Below are 20,161 nucleotides of genomic sequence, written 5' to 3' on the forward strand. Positions count from 1 at the left end.
CCATGTCCCATTTGAAGCCCCCTGATGCACCCTTACAGTAGAAACTCCCAAGAAGTGACTCCATTTTGGAAATTAGGGGATAAGGTGCCAGTTTTATTAGTACTATTTTTGGGTACATATGATTTTTTGATCATTCATTATAACACTTTATGGGGCAAGGTGACCAAAAAATTGGTTGTTTTAGCACAGTTTCTATTTATTTATTTTTACAGCGTTCACCTGAGGGGTTCAGTCAAGTGACATTTTTATAGAGCAGATTGTTACGGACGTGGCGATACCTAATATGTATACTTTTTCTCATTTATTGAAGTTTTACACAATAATAGCATTTTTGAAACAAAAAAATTATGTTTTAATGTGTCCATGTTCTGATAGCTATAGTTTTTTTAATTTTTTGAGAGATTTTCTTATGTAGGGGCTCATTTTTTGCGGGATGAGGTGACTGTTTTATTGGTACCATTTTGTGGGACATACGCGTTTTTGATCACTTGGTGTTGCACCTTTTGTGATGCAAGGTGACAAAAATTGCTTGTTTTGACACATTTTTTTTTTTTTTTACGGTGTTCATCTGAGGGGTTAGCTCATGTAATATTTTTATAGAGCTGGTTTTTACGGACGCGGCAATACCTAATATGTATACTTTTTTTTATTTGTTTCACTTTAACACAATAATAGCATTTTTTAAACCAAAAAATGATGTTTTAGTGTCTCCATGTTCTAAGAGCTATAGTTTTTTTATTTTTTGAGAGATTTTCTTATGTAGGGGCTCATTTTTTGCGGGATGAGGTGACGGTTTTATTGGTACCATTTTGTGGGACATACGCATTTTTGATCACTTGGTGTTGCATATTTTGTGATTCAAGGTGACAAAAATTGCTTGTTTTGACACTGTTTTTTGGGGGTTTTTTTACGGTGTTCACCCGAGGGGTTAGCTCAAGTGATATTTTTATAGAGCTGGTTTTTACAGACGTGGCAATACCAAATATGTCTATTTTATTTTATTTTTTCTATTTTTAATTATTTTTTTATTCCTTACTTGGGGACCTTTTTATTTTTACGTGACACTTTTTTTTATTTTATTTTTTTCAACCCTTTATTTTTTTTTTTTTTTTTTTTACACTTTTCGTCCCCCATAAGGTCATACAAGACCTCTGGGGGACATTTGCTTCACTTTTTCTTTTTTTTTCACTATTGATTTCTCCTGTAACTGGGGCTGACATAGTAGCCCCAGTTACAGAAGAAATGCAACCCCCAGAGAGGCTATACAGCGCAATACAGCACTGTACAGCCTCAGTGCAGGGCTGATCGAGGTCTCTGTAAGACCTCACACAGCTCCTGCAGCTCCGGTCCCGGCGGTCACATGACCGCCGGGCCGGAACAGGAAGCGCACAGCGCTTCCTGCTCTGCAGACACAGCGCTCGGTGAGCGCTGTGTCTGCAGCGATCCGGAAGGCAGGGACACCTGGGCACTGTCCCTGCCTTCTCTCTGGGTTGCCCTGCTGTCACTGACAGCGGGCAACCCGATCAGCAGCTGCACGATTAGCGTGCAGCTGCTATTTCTGAAAGGACGTTCAGAAACGTCCGTTCAGAAATAGAGGTCCACCCATAGGACGTTTATATCCTATGGGCGGACTTAAAGCGGTTAACCTTTCTGCCCAGGCCATTTTTAGCAAATCTGACATGTGTCACTTTATGTGGTAATAACGTTAAAACGCTTTTACTTATCCAGGCCATTCTGAGAGTGTTTTCTTGTCACATATTGTACTTCATGACAGTGGTAAAATTAAGTAAAAATATATCATTTTGAAAGCCATAGTTTCTTTTCCGGGTGACTGTCTTATGTAGGGGCTCATTTTTTTTGGTATGAGATTATGGTTTGATTGGTACTATTTTAGGGTGCATATGACTTTTTGGTCGCTTGTAGAGTTGAGCGAACACCTGGATGTTCGGGTTCGAGAAGTTCGGCCGAACATCCCGGAAATGTTCGGGTTCGGGATCCGAACCCGATCCGAACTTCGTCCCGAACCCGAACCCCATTGAAGTCAATGGGGACCCGAACTTTTCGGCACTAAAAAGGCTGTAAAACAGCCCAGGAAAGAGCTAGAGGGCTGCAAAAGGCAGCAACATGTAGGTAAATCCCCTGCAAACAAATGTGGATAGGGAAATGAATTAAAATAAAAATTAAATAAATAAAAATTAACCAAAATCAATTGGAGAGAGGTTCCATAGCAGAGAATCTGGCTTCCCGTCACCCACCACTGGAACAGTCCATTCTCAGATATTTAGGCCCCGGCACCCAGGCAGAGGAGAGAGGTCCCGTAACAGAGAATCTGTCTTCATGTCAGCAGAGAATTAGTCTGCATGTCATAGCAGAGAATGAGGCTTCACGTCAGCCACCACTGCAACAGTCCATTGGCATATATTTAGGCCCAGCACACACACAGGCAGAGGAGAGAGGTCCCGTAACAGAGAATCTGGCTTCATGTCAGCAGAGAATCAGTCTGCATGTCATAGCAGAGAATCAGGCTTCACGTCAGCCACCACTGCAACAGTCCATTGTCATAAATTTAGGCCCAGCACCCAGGCAGAGGAGAGAGGTCCCGTAACAGAGAATCTGGCTTCATGTCAGCAGAGAATCAGTCTTCATATCATAGCAGAGAATCAGGCTTCACGTCACCCACCACTGTAAGAGTCAATTTTCATAAATTTAGGCCCAGAACCCAGGCAGAGGAGAAAGGTCCCGTAACAGACAATCTGGCTTCATGTCAGCAGAGAATCAGTCTTCATATCATAGCAGAGAATCAGGCTTCACGTCACCCACCACTGTAAGAGTCAATTTTCATAAATTTAGGCCCAGAACCCAGGCAGAGGAGAAAGGTCCCGTAACAGACAATCTGGCTTCATGTCAGCAGAGAATCAGTCTTCATATCATAGCAGAGAATCAGGCTTCACGTCACCCACCACTGTAAGAGTCAATTTTCATAAATTTAGGCCCAGAACCCAGGCAGAGGAGAAAGGTCCCGTAACAGACAATCTGGCTTCATGTCAGCAGAGAATCAGTCTTCATATCATAGCAGAGAATCAGGCTTCACGTCACCCACCACTGTAAGAGTCAATTTTCATAAATTTAGGCCCAGAACCCAGGCAGAGGAGAAAGGTCCCGTAACAGACAATCTGGCTTCATGTCAGCAGAGAATCAGTCTTCATATCATAGCAGAGAATCAGGCTTCACGTCACCCACCACTGTAAGAGTCAATTTTCATAAATTTAGGCCCAGAACCCAGGCAGAGGAGAAAGGTCCCGTAACAGACAATCTGGCTTCATGTCAGCAGAGAATCAGTCTTCATATCATAGCAGAGAATCAGGCTTCACGTCACCCACCACTGTAAGAGTCAATTTTCATAAATTTAGGCCCAGAACCCAGGTAGAGGAGAAAGGTCCCGTAACAGACAATCTGGCTTCATGACAGCAGAGAATCAGTCTGCATGTCATAGCAGAGAATCAGGCTTCACGTCAGCCACCACTGCAACAGTCCATTGTCATAAATTTAGGCCCAGCACCCAGGCAGAGGAGAGAGGTCCCGTAACAGAGGATCTGGCTTCATGTCAGCAGAGAATCAGTCTGCATGTCATAGCAGAGAATGAGGCTTCACGTCAGCCACCACTGCAACAGTCCATTGGCATATATTTAGGCCCAGCACACACACAGGCAGAGGAGAGAGGTCCCGTAACAGACAATCTGGCTTCATGTCAGCAGAGAATTAGTCTGCATGTCATAGCAGAGAATGAGGCTTCACGTCACCCACCACTGCAACAGTCCATTGGCATATATTCAGGCCCAGCACCCAGGCAGAGGAGAGAGGTCCCGTAACAGAGGATCTGGCTTCATGTCAGCAGAGAATCAGTCTGCATGTCATAGCAGAGAATGAGGCTTCACGTCAGCCACCACTGCAACAGTCCATTGTCATAAATTTAGGCCCAGCACCCAGGCAGAGGAGAGAGGTCCCGTAAAAGAGGATCTGGCTTCATGTCAGCAGAGAATCAGTCTGCATGTCATAGCAGAGAATCAGGCTTCACGTCAGCCACCACTGCAACAGTCCATTGTCATAAATTTAGGCCCAGCACCCAGGCAGAGGAGAGAGGTCCCGTAAAAGAGGATCTGGCTTCATGTCAGCAGAGAATCAGTCTGCATGTCATAGCAGAGAATCAGGCTTCACGTCAGCCACCACTGCAACAGTCCATTGTCATAAATTTAGGCCCAGCACCCAGGCAGAGGAGAGAGGTCCCGTAACAGAGGATCTGGCTTCATGTCAGCAGAGAATCAGTCTGCATGTCATAGCAGAGAATCAGGCTTCACGTCAGCCACCACTGCAACAGTCCATTGTCATAAATTTAGGCCCAGCACCCAGGCAGAGGAGAGAGGTCCCGTAACAGACAATCTGGCTTCATGTCAGCAGAGAATTAGTCTGCATGTCATAGCAGAGAATCAGGCTTCATGTCAGCCACCACTGCAACAGTCCATTGGCATATATTTAGGCCTAGCACACAGGCAGAGGAGAGGTTCATTCAACTTTGGGTAGCATCGCAATATAATGGTAAAATGAAAATAAAAATAGGATTGAATGAGGAAGTGCCCTGGAGTCCAATAATATATGGTTATGGGGAGGTAGTTAATGTCTAATCTGGACAAGGGACGGACAGGTCCTGTGGGATCCATGCCTGGTTCATTTTTATGAACGTCAGCTTGTCCACATTGGCTGTAGACAGGCGGCTGCGTTTGTCTGTAATGACGCCCCCTGCCGTGCTGAATACACGTTCAGACAAAACGCTGGCTGCCGGGCAGGCCAGCACCTCCAAGGCATAAAAGGCTAGCTCTGGCCACGTGGACAATTTAGAGACCCAGAAGTTGAATGGGGCCGAACCATCAGTCAGTACGTGGAGGGGTGTGCACACGTACTGTTCCACCATGTTAGTGAAATGTTGCCTCCTGCTAACACGTTGCGTATCAGGTGGTGGTGCAGTTAGCTGTGGCGTGTTGACAAAAGTTTTCCACATCTCTGCCATGCTAACCCTGCCCTCAGAGGAGCTGGCCGTGACACAGCTGCCTTGGCGACCTCTTGCTCCTCCTCTGCCTTGGCCTTGGGCTTCCACTTGTTCCCCTGTGACATTTGGGAATGCTCTCAGTAGCGCGTCTACCAACGTGCGCTTGTACTCGCGCATCTTCCTATCACGCTCCAGTGCAGGAAGTAAGGTGGGCACATTGTCTTTGTAGCGTGGATCCAGCAGGGTGGCAACCCAGTAGTCCGCACAGGTTAAAATGTGGGCAACTCTGCTGTCGTTGCGCAGGCACTGCAGCATGTAGTCGCTCATGTGTGCCAGGCTGCCCAGGGGTAAGGACAAGCTGTCCTCTGTGGGAGGCGTATCGTCATCGTCCTGCCTTTCCCCCCAGCCACGCACCAGTGATGGACCCGAGCTGCGTTGGGTGCCACCCCGCTGTGACCATGCTTCATCCTCATCCTCCTCCACCTCCTCCTCATCCTCGTCCTCCTCGTCCTCCAGTAGTGGGCCCTGGCTGGCCACATTTGTACCTGGCCTCTGCTGTTGCAAAAAACCTCCCTCTGAGTCACTTCGAAGAGACTGGCCTGAAAGTGCTAAAAATGACCCCTCTTCCTCATCCTCCTCCTCCTCCTCCTGGGCCACCTCCTGTTCCATCATCGCCCTAAGTGTTTTCTCAAGGAGACATAGAAGTGGTATTGTAACGCTGATAACGGTGTCATCGCCACTGGCCATGTTGGTGGAGTACTCGAAACAGCGCAACAGGGCACACAGGTCTCGCATGGAGGCCCAGTCATTGGTGGTGAAGTGGTGCTGTTCTGTAGTGCGACTGACCCGTGCGTGCTGCAGCTGAAACTCCACTATGGCCTGCTGCTGCTCGCACAGTCTGTCCAGCATGTGCAAGGTGGAGTTCCACCTGGTGGGCACGTCGCATATGAGGCGGTGAGCGGGAAGGCCGAAGTTACGCTGTAGCGCAGACAGGCGAGCAGCGGCAGGATGTGAACGCCGGAAGCGCGAACAGACGGCCCGCACTTTATGCAGCAGCTCTGACATGTCGGGGTAGTTGTGAATGAACTTCTGCACCACCAAATTCAGCACATGCGCCAAGCAAGGGATGTGCGTCAAATTGGCTAGTCCCAGAGCTGCAACGAGATTTCGCCCATTATCACACACCACCAGGCCGGGCTTGAGGCTCACCGGCAGCAACCACTCGTCGGTCTGTTGTTCAATACCCCGCCACAACTCCTGTGCGGTGTGGGGCCTGTCCCCCAAACATATGAGTTTCAGAATGGCCTGCTGACGTTTACCCCGGGCTGTGCTGAAGTTGGTGGTGAAGGTGTGTGGCTGACTGGATGAGCAGGTGGAAGAAGAGGAGGAGGAAGCCGAGAAGGAGGAGGTGGCAACAGGAGGCAAAGAATGTTGCCCTGCGATCCTTGGCGGCGGCAGGACGTGCGCCAAACAGCTCTCCGCCTGGGGCCCAGCTGCCACTACATTTACCCAGTGTGCAGTTAGGGAGATATAGCGTCCCTGGCCGTGCTTACTGGTCCACGTATCTGTGGTTAGGTGGACCTTGCTACAGATGGCGTTGCGCAGTGCACACTTGATTTTATCGGATACTTGGTTGTGCAGGGAAGGCACGGCTCTCTTGGAGAAGTAGTGCCGGCTGGGAACAACATACTGTGGGACAGCAAGCGACATGAGCTGTTTGAAGCTGTCTGTGTCCACCAGCCTAAATGACAGCATTTCATAGGCCAGTAGTTTAGAAATGCTGGCATTCAGGGCCAGGGATCGAGGGTGGCTAGGTGGGAATTTACGCTTTCTATCAAATGTTTGTGAGATGGAGAGCTGAACGCTGGCGTGTGACATGGTTGAGACGCTTGGTGACGGAGGTGGTGGTGGTGGTGTTGGTGGTACATCCCCTGTTTGCTGGGCGGCAGGTGCCAACGTTCCTCCAGAGGCGGAGGAAGAGGCCGAGGCGGCAGCAGCAGAATAGGCCGAGGCGGCAGCAGCAGAAGAGGTAGCAGGGGGAGCCTGAGTGACTTCCTTGGTTTTAAGGTGTTTACTCCACTGCAGTTCATGCTTTGCATGCAGGTGCCTGGTCATGCAGGTTGTGCTCAGGTTCAGAACGTTAATGCCTCGCTTCAGGCTCTGATGGCACAGCGTGCAAACCACTCGGGTCTTGTCGTCAGCACATTGTTTGAAGAAGTGCCATGCCAGGGAACTCCTTGAAGCTGCCTTTGGGGTGCTCGGTCCCAGATGGCGGCGGTCAGTAGCAGGCGGAGTCTCTTGGCGGCGGGTGTTCTGCTTTTGCCCACTGCTCCCTCTTTTGCTACGCTGTTGGCTCGGTCTCACCACTGCCTCTTCCTCCGAACTGTGAAAGTCAGTGGCACGACCTTCATTCCATGTGGGGTCTAGGACCTCATCGTCCCCTGCATCAGTCTTCCACCCAGTCTTGATCCCTGACCTCCTGTTCAGTCTGCACACTGCAGAAAGACGCAGCAGTTGGCACCTGTGTTTCGTCATCATCAGAGACATACTGAGGTGGTATTCCCATGTCCTCATCATCAGGAAACATAAGTGGTTGTGCGTCAGTGCATTCTATGTCTTTCACCGCTGGGGAAGGGCTAGGTGGATGCCCTTGGGAAACCCTGCCAGCGGAGTCTTCAAACAGCATAAGAGACTGCTGCATAACTTGAGGCTGAGACAGTTTCCCTGGTATGCATGGGGGTGATGTGACAGACTGATGGGGTTGGTTTTCAGGCGCCATCTGTGCGCTTTCTGCAGAAGACTGGGTGGGAGATAATGTGAACGTGCTGGATCCACTGTCGGCCACCCAATTGACTAATGCCTGTACCTGCTCAGGCCTTACCATCCTTAGAACGGCATTGGGCCCCACCATATATCGCTGTAAATTCTGGCGGCTACTGGGACCTGAGGTAGTTGGTACACTAGGACGTGTGGATGTGGCAGAACGGCCACGTCCTCTCCCAGCACCAGAGGGTCCACTAACACCACCACGACCATGTCCACGTCCGCGTCCCTTACTAGATGTTTTTCTCATTGTTATGGTTCACCACAACAACAAATATATTATTTGGCCCAATGTATTGTATTCAAATTCAGCGGGATATAAATTTGAGGCCTAGTATTTAGGCGCTGGGTGACCGGTATGGATTTAGTGACAGAATTAGACTTGGAAATGCACAGAAGCGTGTGTGTGAAGTTATTCTGAATGACCCAATGTGCACCTTGAATATTATATACCCTTTTTGGGATAGATTTCAAATAGCTCTGATATAGCAGGAACCACTAAATTATGAAATTGCTAAATTGGGAATTGTACTTCAACCCAGAACAAAAAATGTGCTTTGACGGGCACTAAATAACTTTCCCAGCTACAACAGGACATCGGTAACGAGAGATTTAGAGGGATTTAAATTTGAGGCCTAGTATTTAGGCGCTGGGTGACAGGTATGGGTTTAGTGACAGAATTAGACTTGGAAATACACAGTAGCGGGTGTGTGTGAAGTTATTCTGAATGACCCAATGTGCACCTTCAATATTATATACCCTTTTTGGGATAGATTTCAAATAGCTCTGATATAGCAGGAACCACTAAATTATGAAATTGCTAAATTGGGAATTGTACTTCAACCCAGAACAAAAAATGTGCTTTGACGGACACTAAATATCTTGCCCAGCAACAACAGTACAGCGGGTAACGAGAGATTTAGCGGGATATAAATTTGAGGCCTAGTATTTAGGCGCTGGGTCACCGGTATGGATTTAGTGACAGAATTAGACTTGGAAATGCACAGAAGCGTGTGTGTGAAGTTATTCTGAATGACCCTATGTGCACCTTCAATATTATATACCCTTTTAGGGATAGATTTCAAATAGCTCTGATATAGCAGAAACCACTAAATTATGAAATTGCTAAATTGGGAATTGTACTTCAACCCAGAACAAAAAATGTGCTTTGACGGACACTAAATATCTTGCCCAGCAACAACAGTACAGCGGTGGGTAACGAGAGATTTAGAGGGATTTAAATTTGAGGCCTAGTATTTAGGCGCTGGGTCACCGGTATGGATTTAGTGACAGAATTAGACTTGGAAATGCACAGAAGCGTGTGTGTGAAGTTATTCTGAATGACCCTATGTGCACCTTCAATATTATATACCCTTTTAGGGATAGATTTCAAATAGCTCTGATATAGCAGAAACCACTAAATTATGAAATTGCTAAATTGGGAATTGTACTTCAACCCAGAACAAAAAATGTGCTTTGACGGACACTAAATATCTTGCCCAGCAACAACAGTACAGCGGTGGGTAACGAGAGATTTAGAGGGATTTAAATTTGAGGCCTAGTATTTAGGCGCTGGGTCACCGGTATGGATTTAGTGACAGAATTAGACTTGGAAATGCACAGAAGCGTGTGTGTGAAGTTATTCTGAATGACCCTATGTGCACCTTCAATATTATATACCCTTTTAGGGATAGATTTCAAATAGCTCTGATATAGCAGAAACCACTAAATTATGAAATTGCTAAATTGGGAATTGTACTTCAACCCAGAACAAAAAATGTGCTTTGACGGACACTAAATATCTTGCCCAGCAACAACAGTACAGCGGTGGGTAACGAGAGATTTAGAGGGATTTAAATTTGAGGCCTAGTATTTAGGCGCTGGGTCACCGGTATGGATTTAGTGACAGAATTAGACTTGGAAATGCACAGAAGCGTGTGTGTGAAGTTATTCTGAATGACCCTATGTGCACCTTCAATATTATATACCCTTTTAGGGATAGATTTCAAATAGCTCTGATATAGCAGAAACCACTAAATTATGAAATTGCTAAATTGGGAATTGTACTTCAACCCAGAACAAAAAATGTGCTTTGACGGACACTAAATATCTTGCCCAGCAACAACAGTACAGCGGTGGGTAACGAGAGATTTAGAGGGATTTAAATTTGAGGCCTAGTATTTAGGCGCTGGGTCACCGGTATGGATTTAGTGACAGAATTAGACTTGGAAATGCACAGAAGCGTGTGTGTGAAGTTATTCTGAATGACCCTATGTGCACCTTCAATATTATATACCCTTTTAGGGATAGATTTCAAATAGCTCTGATATAGCAGAAACCACTAAATTATGAAATTGCTAAATTGGGAATTGTACTTCAACCCAGAACAAAAAATGTGCTTTGACGGACACTAAATATCTTGCCCAGCAACAACAGTACAGCGGTGGGTAACGAGAGATTTAGAGGGATTTAAATTTGAGGCCTAGTATTTAGGCGCTGGGTCACCGGTATGGATTTAGTGACAGAATTAGACTTGGAAATGCACAGAAGCGTGTGTGTGAAGTTATTCTGAATGACCCTATGTGCACCTTCAATATTATATACCCTTTTAGGGATAGATTTCAAATAGCTCTGATATAGCAGAAACCACTAAATTATGAAATTGCTAAATTGGGAATTGTACTTCAACCCAGAACAAAAAATGTGCTTTGACGGACACTAAATATCTTGCCCAGCAACAACAGTACAGCGGTGGGTAACGAGAGATTTAGAGGGATTTAAATTTGAGGCCTAGTATTTAGGCGCTGGGTCACCGGTATGGATTTAGTGACAGAATTAGACTTGGAAATGCACAGAAGCGTGTGTGTGAAGTTATTCTGAATGACCCTATGTGCACCTTCAATATTATATACCCTTTTAGGGATAGATTTCAAATAGCTCTGATATAGCAGAAACCACTAAATTATGAAATTGCTAAATTGGGAATTGTACTTCAACCCAGAACAAAAAATGTGCTTTGACGGACACTAAATATCTTGCCCAGCAACAACAGTACAGCGGTGGGTAACGAGAGATTTAGAGGGATTTAAATTTGAGGCCTAGTATTTAGGCGCTGGGTCACCGGTATGGATTTAGTGACAGAATTAGACTTGGAAATGCACAGAAGCGTGTGTGTGAAGTTATTCTGAATGACCCTATGTGCACCTTCAATATTATATACCCTTTTAGGGATAGATTTCAAATAGCTCTGATATAGCAGAAACCACTAAATTATGAAATTGCTAAATTGGGAATTGTACTTCAACCCAGAACAAAAAATGTGCTTTGACGGACACTAAATATCTTGCCCAGCAACAACAGTACAGCGGTGGGTAACGAGAGATTTAGAGGGATTTAAATTTGAGGCCTAGTATTTAGGCGCTGGGTCACCGGTATGGATTTAGTGACAGAATTAGACTTGGAAATGCACAGAAGCGTGTGTGTGAAGTTATTCTGAATGACCCAATGTGCACCTTCAATATTATATACCCTTTTAGGGATAGATTTCAAATAGCTCTGATATAGCAGAAACCACTAAATTATGAAATTGCTAAATTGGGAATTGTACTTCAACCCAGAACAAAAAATGTGCTTTGACGGACACTAAATATCTTGCCCAGCAACAACAGTACAGCGGGTAACGAGAGATTTAGAGGGATTTAAATTTGAGGCCTAGTATTTAGGCGCTGGGTGACAGGTATGGGTTTAGTGACAGAATTAGACTTGGAAATACACAGTAGCGGGTGTGTGTGAAGTTATTCTGAATGACCCTATGTGCACCTTCAATATTATATACCCTTTTAGGGATAGATTTCAAATAGCTCTGATATAGCAGAAACCACTAAATTATGAAATTGCTAAATTGGGAATTGTACTTCAACCCAGAACAAAAAATGTGCTTTGACGGACACTAAATATCTTGCCCAGCAACAACAGTACAGCGGTGGGTAACGAGAGATTTAGAGGGATTTAAATTTGAGGCCTAGTATTTAGGCGCTGGGTCACCGGTATGGATTTAGTGACAGAATTAGACTTGGAAATGCACAGAAGCGTGTGTGTGAAGTTATTCTGAATGACCCAATGTGCACCTTCAATATTATATACCCTTTTAGGGATAGATTTCAAATAGCTCTGATATAGCAGAAACCACTAAATTATGAAATTGCTAAATTGGGAATTGTACTTCAACCCAGAACAAAAAATGTGCTTTGACGGACACTAAATATCTTGCCCAGCAACAACAGTACAGCGGTAACGAGAGATTTAGAGGGATTTAAATTTGAGGCCTAGTATTTAGGCGCTGGGTGACAGGTATGGGTTTAGTGACAGAATTAGACTTGGAAATACACAGTAGCGGGTGTGTGTGAAGTTATTCTGAATGACCCAATGTGCACCTTCAATATTATATACCCTTTTTGGGATAGATTTCAAATAGCTCTGATATAGCAGGAACCACTAAATTATGAAATTGCTAAATTGGGAATTGTATTTCAACCCAGAACAAGAAATGTGCTTGAACGGACACTAAATAACTCGCCCAGCTACAGCACTAGGGACAGATTTAGCTGGATATAAATTTGAGGCCTAGTATTTAGGCGCTGGGTGACCGGTATGGATTTAGTGACAGAATTAGACTGGGATATGGCCAAAAAATAAACAGACTATTGCTGGTTAAATGCACTTGGTGTGACAGCTTCACCCTGATGTAGGCTTTAGCCAAAAAACAACCACACCATTGAGGGTTAAATGCACTTGGTGACAGGCGCAGCTTGCCCCTGATTTTGTATATGGCCAAAAAATGAACAGACTATTGCTGGTTAAATGCACTTGGTGTGACAGCTTCACCCTGATGTAGGCTTTAGCCAAAAAACAACCACACCATTGAGGGTTAAATGCACTTGGTGACAGGCGCAGCTTGCCCCTGATTTTGTATATGGCCAAAAAATGAACAGACTATTGCTGGTTAAATGCACTTGGTGTCACAGCTTCACCCTGATGTAGGCTTTAGCCAAAAAACAACCACACCATTGAGGGTTAAATGCACTTGGTGACAGGCGCAGCTTGCCCCTGATTTTGTATATGGCCAAAAAATGAACAGACTATTGCTGGTTAAATGCACTTGGTGTGACAGCTTCACCCTGTTGTAGGCTTTAGCCAAAAAACAACCACACCATTGAGGGTTAAATGCACTTGGTCGCAGCTTGTGCTGGCGCACCACAAGACACAAAATGGCCGCCGATCACCCCAGAAAAATGAGACTGACAAACGGTCTGTGCAGCCTAAAAACAGTGAGCAATTGAGGATCAGCAGCTCAATGATCCACAGCTGCAGATCGATCAGTTAATCAAGTCCTTTGGAGGAGTTAATCTGCCTAATCTCGCCCTACTGTCGCAGCCGCAACCTCTCCCTACGCTAATCAGAGCAGAGTGACGGGCGGCGCTATGTGACTCCAGCTTAAATAGAGGCTGGGTCACATGGTGCTCTGGCCAATCACAGCCATGCCAATAGTAGGCATGGCTGTGATGGCCTCTTGGGGCAAGTAGTATGACGCTTGTTGATTGGCTGCTTTGCAGCCTTTCAAAAAGCGCCAAGAAAGCGTCACAAAAGCGCCAAGAAAGCGACGAACACCGAACCCGAACCCGGACTTTTACGAAAATGTCCGGGTTCGGGTCCGTGTCACGGACACCCCAAAATTCGGTACGAACCCGAACTATACAGTTCGAGTTCGCTCATCCCTAGTCGCTTGGTATTACACTTTTTGTGATGTAAGGTGACCAAAAATGCTTTTTTGACACTTTTTTTTTTTTTTAGGTGTTAGGTCATGTGATATTTTTTATAGAGCAGATCGTTATGAATGTGGCAATACCTAATATGTATACTTTTTTTATTTATGTAGGTTTTACACAATGATATCATTTTTGAAACAAAAAATAATAATCATGTTTTAGTGTCTCCATAGTCTGAGAGGCATAGATGTAAGGTGACAAAAAATGTTTTTTAACAGCTTTTATTTTAAAAATTTTTATTGTGTTCATCTGAGGGGTTAGGTCATGTGATATTTTTATAGAGTCGGTCAAAATGGATGTGGTGATACCTAATATGTCTATTTTTCTTTTTTCCCCTATTTTTTTGCAATTTGTTTTACTTTATTTTGGGAAAAGGACAAATTATTTAAAAAAATTACTTGAAACTACATTTTTTTAACTTTCTTTTTTAAAACTTTTTTTTCTTTCTTTTTTGTCACACTCGGGGACTTTAACTTTTGGTGGTCTGATCCCCTTTACAATGCATTACAATACTTCTGTATTGTGATGCATTGGCTGTAAGTGCATTACTGAGTGTAATACAGTTACAGCCTGCTTCCTGTGAGATCCAGGCCAGTGCTGGGCATTAAGTTACGTCCGGTTGCGTTGTACATGTAATTAAGGGGTTAAAATGGTTTTCCAGGATTTTTATATTAATGACCTATCCTCAGGATAGGTCATTAATATCAGATTGTAAGGGGTAGTGATGAGCGAACCCGGACCGCCATGTTCTGGACATTTGGGAGTCCGTGTACCGAACCCGAACACAGATTTTGGCACCACAGTCTGTGGCCGGGTTTGTGGTTCATACTTTAGATGAAGCTGTTTAAGCTGTGGGCACTTGCAAGCCATCACAGTCATGCCTAGTATTGGCATGGCTGTGATTGGCCGGCGCACCATATGACCATGCATGCATACATAAATGCTGGATTACATGGTGCACAGCCATTCTGCTCTAACTAGTGTAGGAACAGGACGGGTAACTGTTAAAAAATGAAGCAGGCATCAACTAGGAAATGTGGCCGTCTGGCCCAGACGAAGCACTGAGGTGCTAAACGGCCGTCGCCTATACTCTGGAGCATTTGTTGCATGATGCCCGCTCTCTACCAGAAATGTAACAATAAAATAAACTTTTTCAGCACATTACCGGTGAGTGCTGTCCTTGTATCTATCAATTGTGCAATATTATTGGAGCTGTAACTGCCTGGTTACATGTGGGGCAGAGCACTGCCGACATCACACACAGCATTAGCACACCTGCCTAGTACCCCGGTTGACGATTTTGTTGTTGAATGTACAAGGGGTTGTTTAAATTTGCAGTGCCACTCCGAATCTTTTTCTGCAACCATAATTAAACATCCCCAAAGGTTCTCAATTGGATTTAGATCAGGGGAACACGCAGGATGGGCCAAAAGAGTGATGTTATTCTCCTGGAAGAAGTTCCTTGTCCTGCGGGCATTGTGTACTGTAGCGTTGTCTTGTTGAAAAACCCAGTCGTTACCACACAGACGAGTGCACCCAGTCATGAGGAATGCTCTCTGCAACATCTGGACATAGCCAGCGGCCGTTTGACGCCCCTGCACTTCCTGAAGCTTCATTGTTCCACTGTGGGAAAAAGCACCCCAGACCATTATGGCGCCCCCTCCACTGTGGACCATCAAGGTAAAAACAATTGTCATCAGAGAATAAAACTTTCTTCCACCTTTGAATGTCCCATGTTTGGTGCTCTCTTGCAAAGTCCAAACGAGCAGTTCTGTGTCTTTCAAGGAGATGAGGTCTTTGAAGACTTTTTTGTTTTTGAAGCCCTTCAGTCTCAGATGCCGTCTGATGGTTATGGGGCTGCAGTCAGCACCAGTAAGGGCCTTAATTTGGGTCGAGGATCGTCCAGTGTCTTGACGGACAGCCAATTGGATCCTCCAGCTCAGTGCTGATGAAATTTTTTGGGGTCTTCCACTTGACTTTTTTGTTCCATAACCCTCAGGATCATTTAAGAATTTAAGAAATTTCAAATGACTGTCTTACTGCGTCCCACCTCAGCAGCGATGGCACGCTGTGAGAGACCCTGCTTAAGCAGTTCAACAACCCGACCACGTTCAAAAAGGGAGAATTTTTTTGCCTTTGCCATCACAATGTGTGACTACCTGACAGAAAATGACAATGAATCCACATCTTTGCACAGATTTGGCCTTTTAAAGCCATGTGGTCCTAAACTTTTGATCAGCTGAAAAACTGTTTCAGTTTATTCGTTGTTTTCATTAAATTGAATGCTCAAAACATGTTTTGTCTCACTCCCATTTCTTCTTATTGCATGTTGAAGCGCTACTTGGAACCTTGTTAAGATACAGCCATGCTAAATATGATTTTTTGCCATTTTTCAAGTGGTCTTAAACTTTTGATCAGGACTGTATATAGTCCCCAGATAGGTGACGTGTGAGACAAAAAAAATTACCAAGTTTTAACCTCGGACATACAAGCACCAAACTGTCACACCGTAGCCCTGATACAGATTTGACGGACACATGGAAAAAAACAAACAGTGTTGGCTTCCTTCTCCGCCTTTTCCACCTCCATGACCACCTCCTCCTCCACTCGGACCTCCCGGCTTAAGATTATTATGTCTTATGTTGGCAGAGTAGAAAAATATACTGGCCAAACCCCCAGAAATGGCTAAAGGTCATACACAGAATTGACAGACACCTACACCGCCACATCCACAGCCTTCTCAACTTCCTACTCCAGTTTGACCTCCAACTTCTGGTTAAAGATTGTTATTTTTATTTTTTTGTGTATTTTATGTTATTTTAAACCATTTCCCTATGTACATTTGTTTGCAGGGCAATTGTACTGCTTTTATGCCCACTTTGAAGTCTTTTGCAGCTCTCTAACCCTTTATATGATATTGTTAGACCCATTTTAGTGCCCCAAAGTTAAGGTCCCCATTGACTTCAATGGGGTTTGTTGTTCGGGGTCAAGTTCAGGTCAAATTCGGAACCCGACTCGAACTTTGAAACAAAGTTTGACCGAACCCCTCGAACCCGGACATCCAGCGGTCCATTCAACCTTAGTCAGAGGTCAAACTTCTGGTACTCCTGTTGATCAGCTTTATGAAGCACTCCATGATTGCTTAGGCCTTTTCATAGGCCATGTGACATCATATTATTTGGTCACATGGCCTATGCACAGTTCAGTCCCTTTCTAGTCAATGGGGTTGAGCTGAAGTACCAAGCACAGCCACTATCAACTGTACGGCACTGTTCTTGGTAAGCTTCGAGGAGGTCACAGAGCTCACCAGCACTCTAGTGAGTGCAGAGTCTTCTTCAAAGAGCTGATTGGTGGGGGTGCTGGGAGTCAGACTTTCACTAATGTCATATTTATGACCCATCCTATATTTATGAAAATCCTGGAGAGCCCCTTTAACCTCTATTCACTGCTCTAGCGCTGTCCATCAGCTTCACAAGATGCTACCCCTTTGTTAAGTAAACTAAGGATGGCTATAGGTATGGATCATAGTGGATGAGAGGGTCTTTTATTGAGAGTGGTCTTTGGTTGGTGATGTTCATATTCTCAAACATTGGGCTCCTTAAAGGGGTTCTGTCACTTCAGCAAGTGGCATTTATCATGTAGAGAATTAATACAAGCCACTTACTAATGTATTGCTATTAGCCATACTGCTTCCTTTGCTGTCTGGATTCATTTTTCTATCACATTATACACTGCTCGTTTGGTTATGACCACCCTGCAATCCATCAGAGGTTCTTGCACACTATAGGAAAAATGCCAGCCTCTCTGGTGACCGGGACCATGGGAGATCACATAGGCTAGTGAGTTTTTTCTATAGTGTGCAAGCACAGACACGCTGCTGGATTGCAGGGTGATCGTAACCATGGAAACAAGCAGTGTTTGATGTGATATAAAAATTAATCCAGCCAGCAAAGGAAGCAATATGGATAACAACAATACATTAGAAAGTGGCTTGTATTAACTTTCTCTACATGATAAATGCAATTTGCTGAAGTGAAAAAACCGCTGTAAGTCAATGTTCAATCTGTTAAACAGACCTTAAGACATGACTTGGATAATAACTAAGCTAGCACCCCATCTGCAGAAAGCTGTTTCGGCTTAACTGGGTGAGAAGCCTAGATCAGGATTCGGGAGATAATGTATCTCTTTATCTGGTGGCATTAGAAGCAGGGCTTGCTAAGAGCTGATTTGCATACCCTCTTCCCAAAATTTCACAGGATCGTTGCCTGACCCATAAGACTCCTCTTGTAGATTATGCGCTCTCCATAAGGAGATATAGTATCCCTTGACTACTGACCTAGGCCTGTCAAGCCTGCACTCTGTGCTCTGCACTGAAACAGATGAGTGTGCTGGCTTAGTTATTGCCCAAGTCATGTTTAAAGGCCTGTTTAAAAGGTTGAACATTAACTTATAGGATAGCCATCTTACCTATGGTGGCATTAGAGGCAGAGCTTCCTAAGAGCTGATTTGTTTAGAGATGAGCAAATTGGTTCATACAAATCAATGTATTCATCAAACAGCAGCAAGGGGCTGTCCCTGTTGCTCAAAAAGCTGAAAGTCGAGAAAACCTTGGCAACTGTAAAAGATTGGCTGTGCCAGAGACTTCTGTGATTATCAAGAGAATTACAAGATGATCAGTTCGGGTCACAACACAGCCGACTGCAGGAAGAAGGGAGAGAGCTCGTATTCTGGGAGCCTGTGGATTAAGAAGTTGATTTTTTCATTTTATTAGCTTTGTGGCATGAGGGCTGATCTGAAGCATGGGGACTGATCTAAGGCACGGGGTCTGATCTGAAGCATGGGGAATGATCTGAAGCATGGCGAGGGCCGATCGGAGGCATGTGAAGGGCTGATCTGAGACATGGGGGCTGATCTGAGAAATGGGGGTCTCTAATTTATATCGGGGATCTTATCTGAGGTCTGATTGGGGAGTCATTCACATTGGAGTCTGAGCTGAGCTCTGATTTTGGATCTGATTGTGGGTCTGATCTGAGGTCTTATTGGGGTCTTATTAACATTGGGGGTCTGATCTGAGGTCTGATTGAGAGTCTTATTAACATTGGGGGTCTGATTCTGGCTGTGAGCTAAGGTCTGATTAACATTGGGGGTCTGATTGGGGCTGTGAGCTGAGGTCTGATTAACATTGAGGGTCTGATTGCTGCTCTGATCTGAGGTCTATTTTTATTTATATTTTTTTATTGTCCTCCTCTAAAACCTAGGTGCGTCTTATGGGGTAAAAATATGGTATATTTACTGAAGAGCTCTGCTACATGCAAAAAACAAACACAGCACTGCTAAATGCAACTCTGCAAGAAACACAGCTGGACTACATTCACACAAAGACATCTATGCTACATGCACTCACACACACAGGTCTTTAACACATATACACATACCATAGACATAGGGTACAGCTTTAGTAATAGAAATGCTGTAAGTCCTCTGCCTTTTCAGCCTTCTCTCCTGCCTGAACTGATCTTACACAGATCGGTGTCAGGCTGGGAGAGAGAGGTGTGCAGATCCACTCTTCTCCCACTGATTAGGCAAAGTACTTGCTAAAAAGGGTGACTTATAGTATAGTGTGGGAAATACAGCTTAAAAAAATAAATGAATTAGGTTTTTATGCAAGAGCTTACAATGAAGAAAAAAAAAGGACTTACCTCTACGCTGTAAGAAGCAGCAAATAGAATGATAAGCATTCCTAATATTTCCAGTCTCCAGTAGTAGGGTGTGCAGACAAGCTAGTAGAGGAGATAAAATGCAGTGATCTAGTAAACAATATTGCACATCACTTAATATCCCTTATCCTTCATAGTGCTTAGTAACTGAACATAAATTATATTTATTTAACCCACTGGAGACGTTTGCCACAAATTTACAGAATATCAGTGGACCAAAATTAGAGAGAACTAGAATCTCAGTTATATTAACTCCCCAGTTACCATGGTCAACAGAGACTGCAGCATCTAAATGTTTAGTCAAAGGGAGGGGGTTCCCTCTGACCTCCAAAGACTCCCCTTTCCACTGAGAAATTGTGGGGTGCCAATCAGTTGTCATGGCAGTTTTGGGCCTTGTGAAGGTTCAGAGAACTACAAAGGTGATCTATATATTAAGCCTTTACTGTGGCAGGGCTTAATAGGAAGACAGGCCTGTAGGCAGGCCTGTGAAGTAATTGGCGCAGGTGCAGCGAGGAAACTGGCAGCAGCCGAGTGTCCTTAAGTCACTGCACCTGTGCCGAATACTACTGCGCCTGCGTCGAATACTAAACGGGATGGCGCAGGCTTAGGATTATGAGGAAGATGTGGAGAAGAAGGACGTCTATCAAGTGGACCTGTGCGTTCCAAAAGGTAAGTAGACCGAGCCTCTAGGTGCTGCAGCAATGCCCTCATAGCACCTAGAGGCTCATTAGTATATTATAAAAGTCTGTTATTTA

General features: G+C 44.7%; 1 protein-coding gene across 1 annotated transcript in view; it reads right to left on the reverse strand.

The window, feature by feature from the left end:
• Positions 1–20,161, reverse strand: part of LOC122936381 (probable cation-transporting ATPase 13A5) — a 652,597-nt gene that overhangs the window by 16,741 nt on the left and 615,695 nt on the right. Inside the window, exon 29 of the mRNA XM_044292565.1 lies at positions 19,389–19,469. Within this exon, the coding sequence (XP_044148500.1) occupies positions 19,389–19,469 (81 nt within the window). The remainder of the gene's footprint in view (positions 1–19,388; positions 19,470–20,161) is intronic.

The sequence above is a fragment of the Bufo gargarizans genome, chromosome 4 (assembly GCF_014858855.1).
Source record: "Bufo gargarizans isolate SCDJY-AF-19 chromosome 4, ASM1485885v1, whole genome shotgun sequence".
Taxonomy (NCBI): domain Eukaryota; kingdom Metazoa; phylum Chordata; class Amphibia; order Anura; family Bufonidae; genus Bufo; species Bufo gargarizans.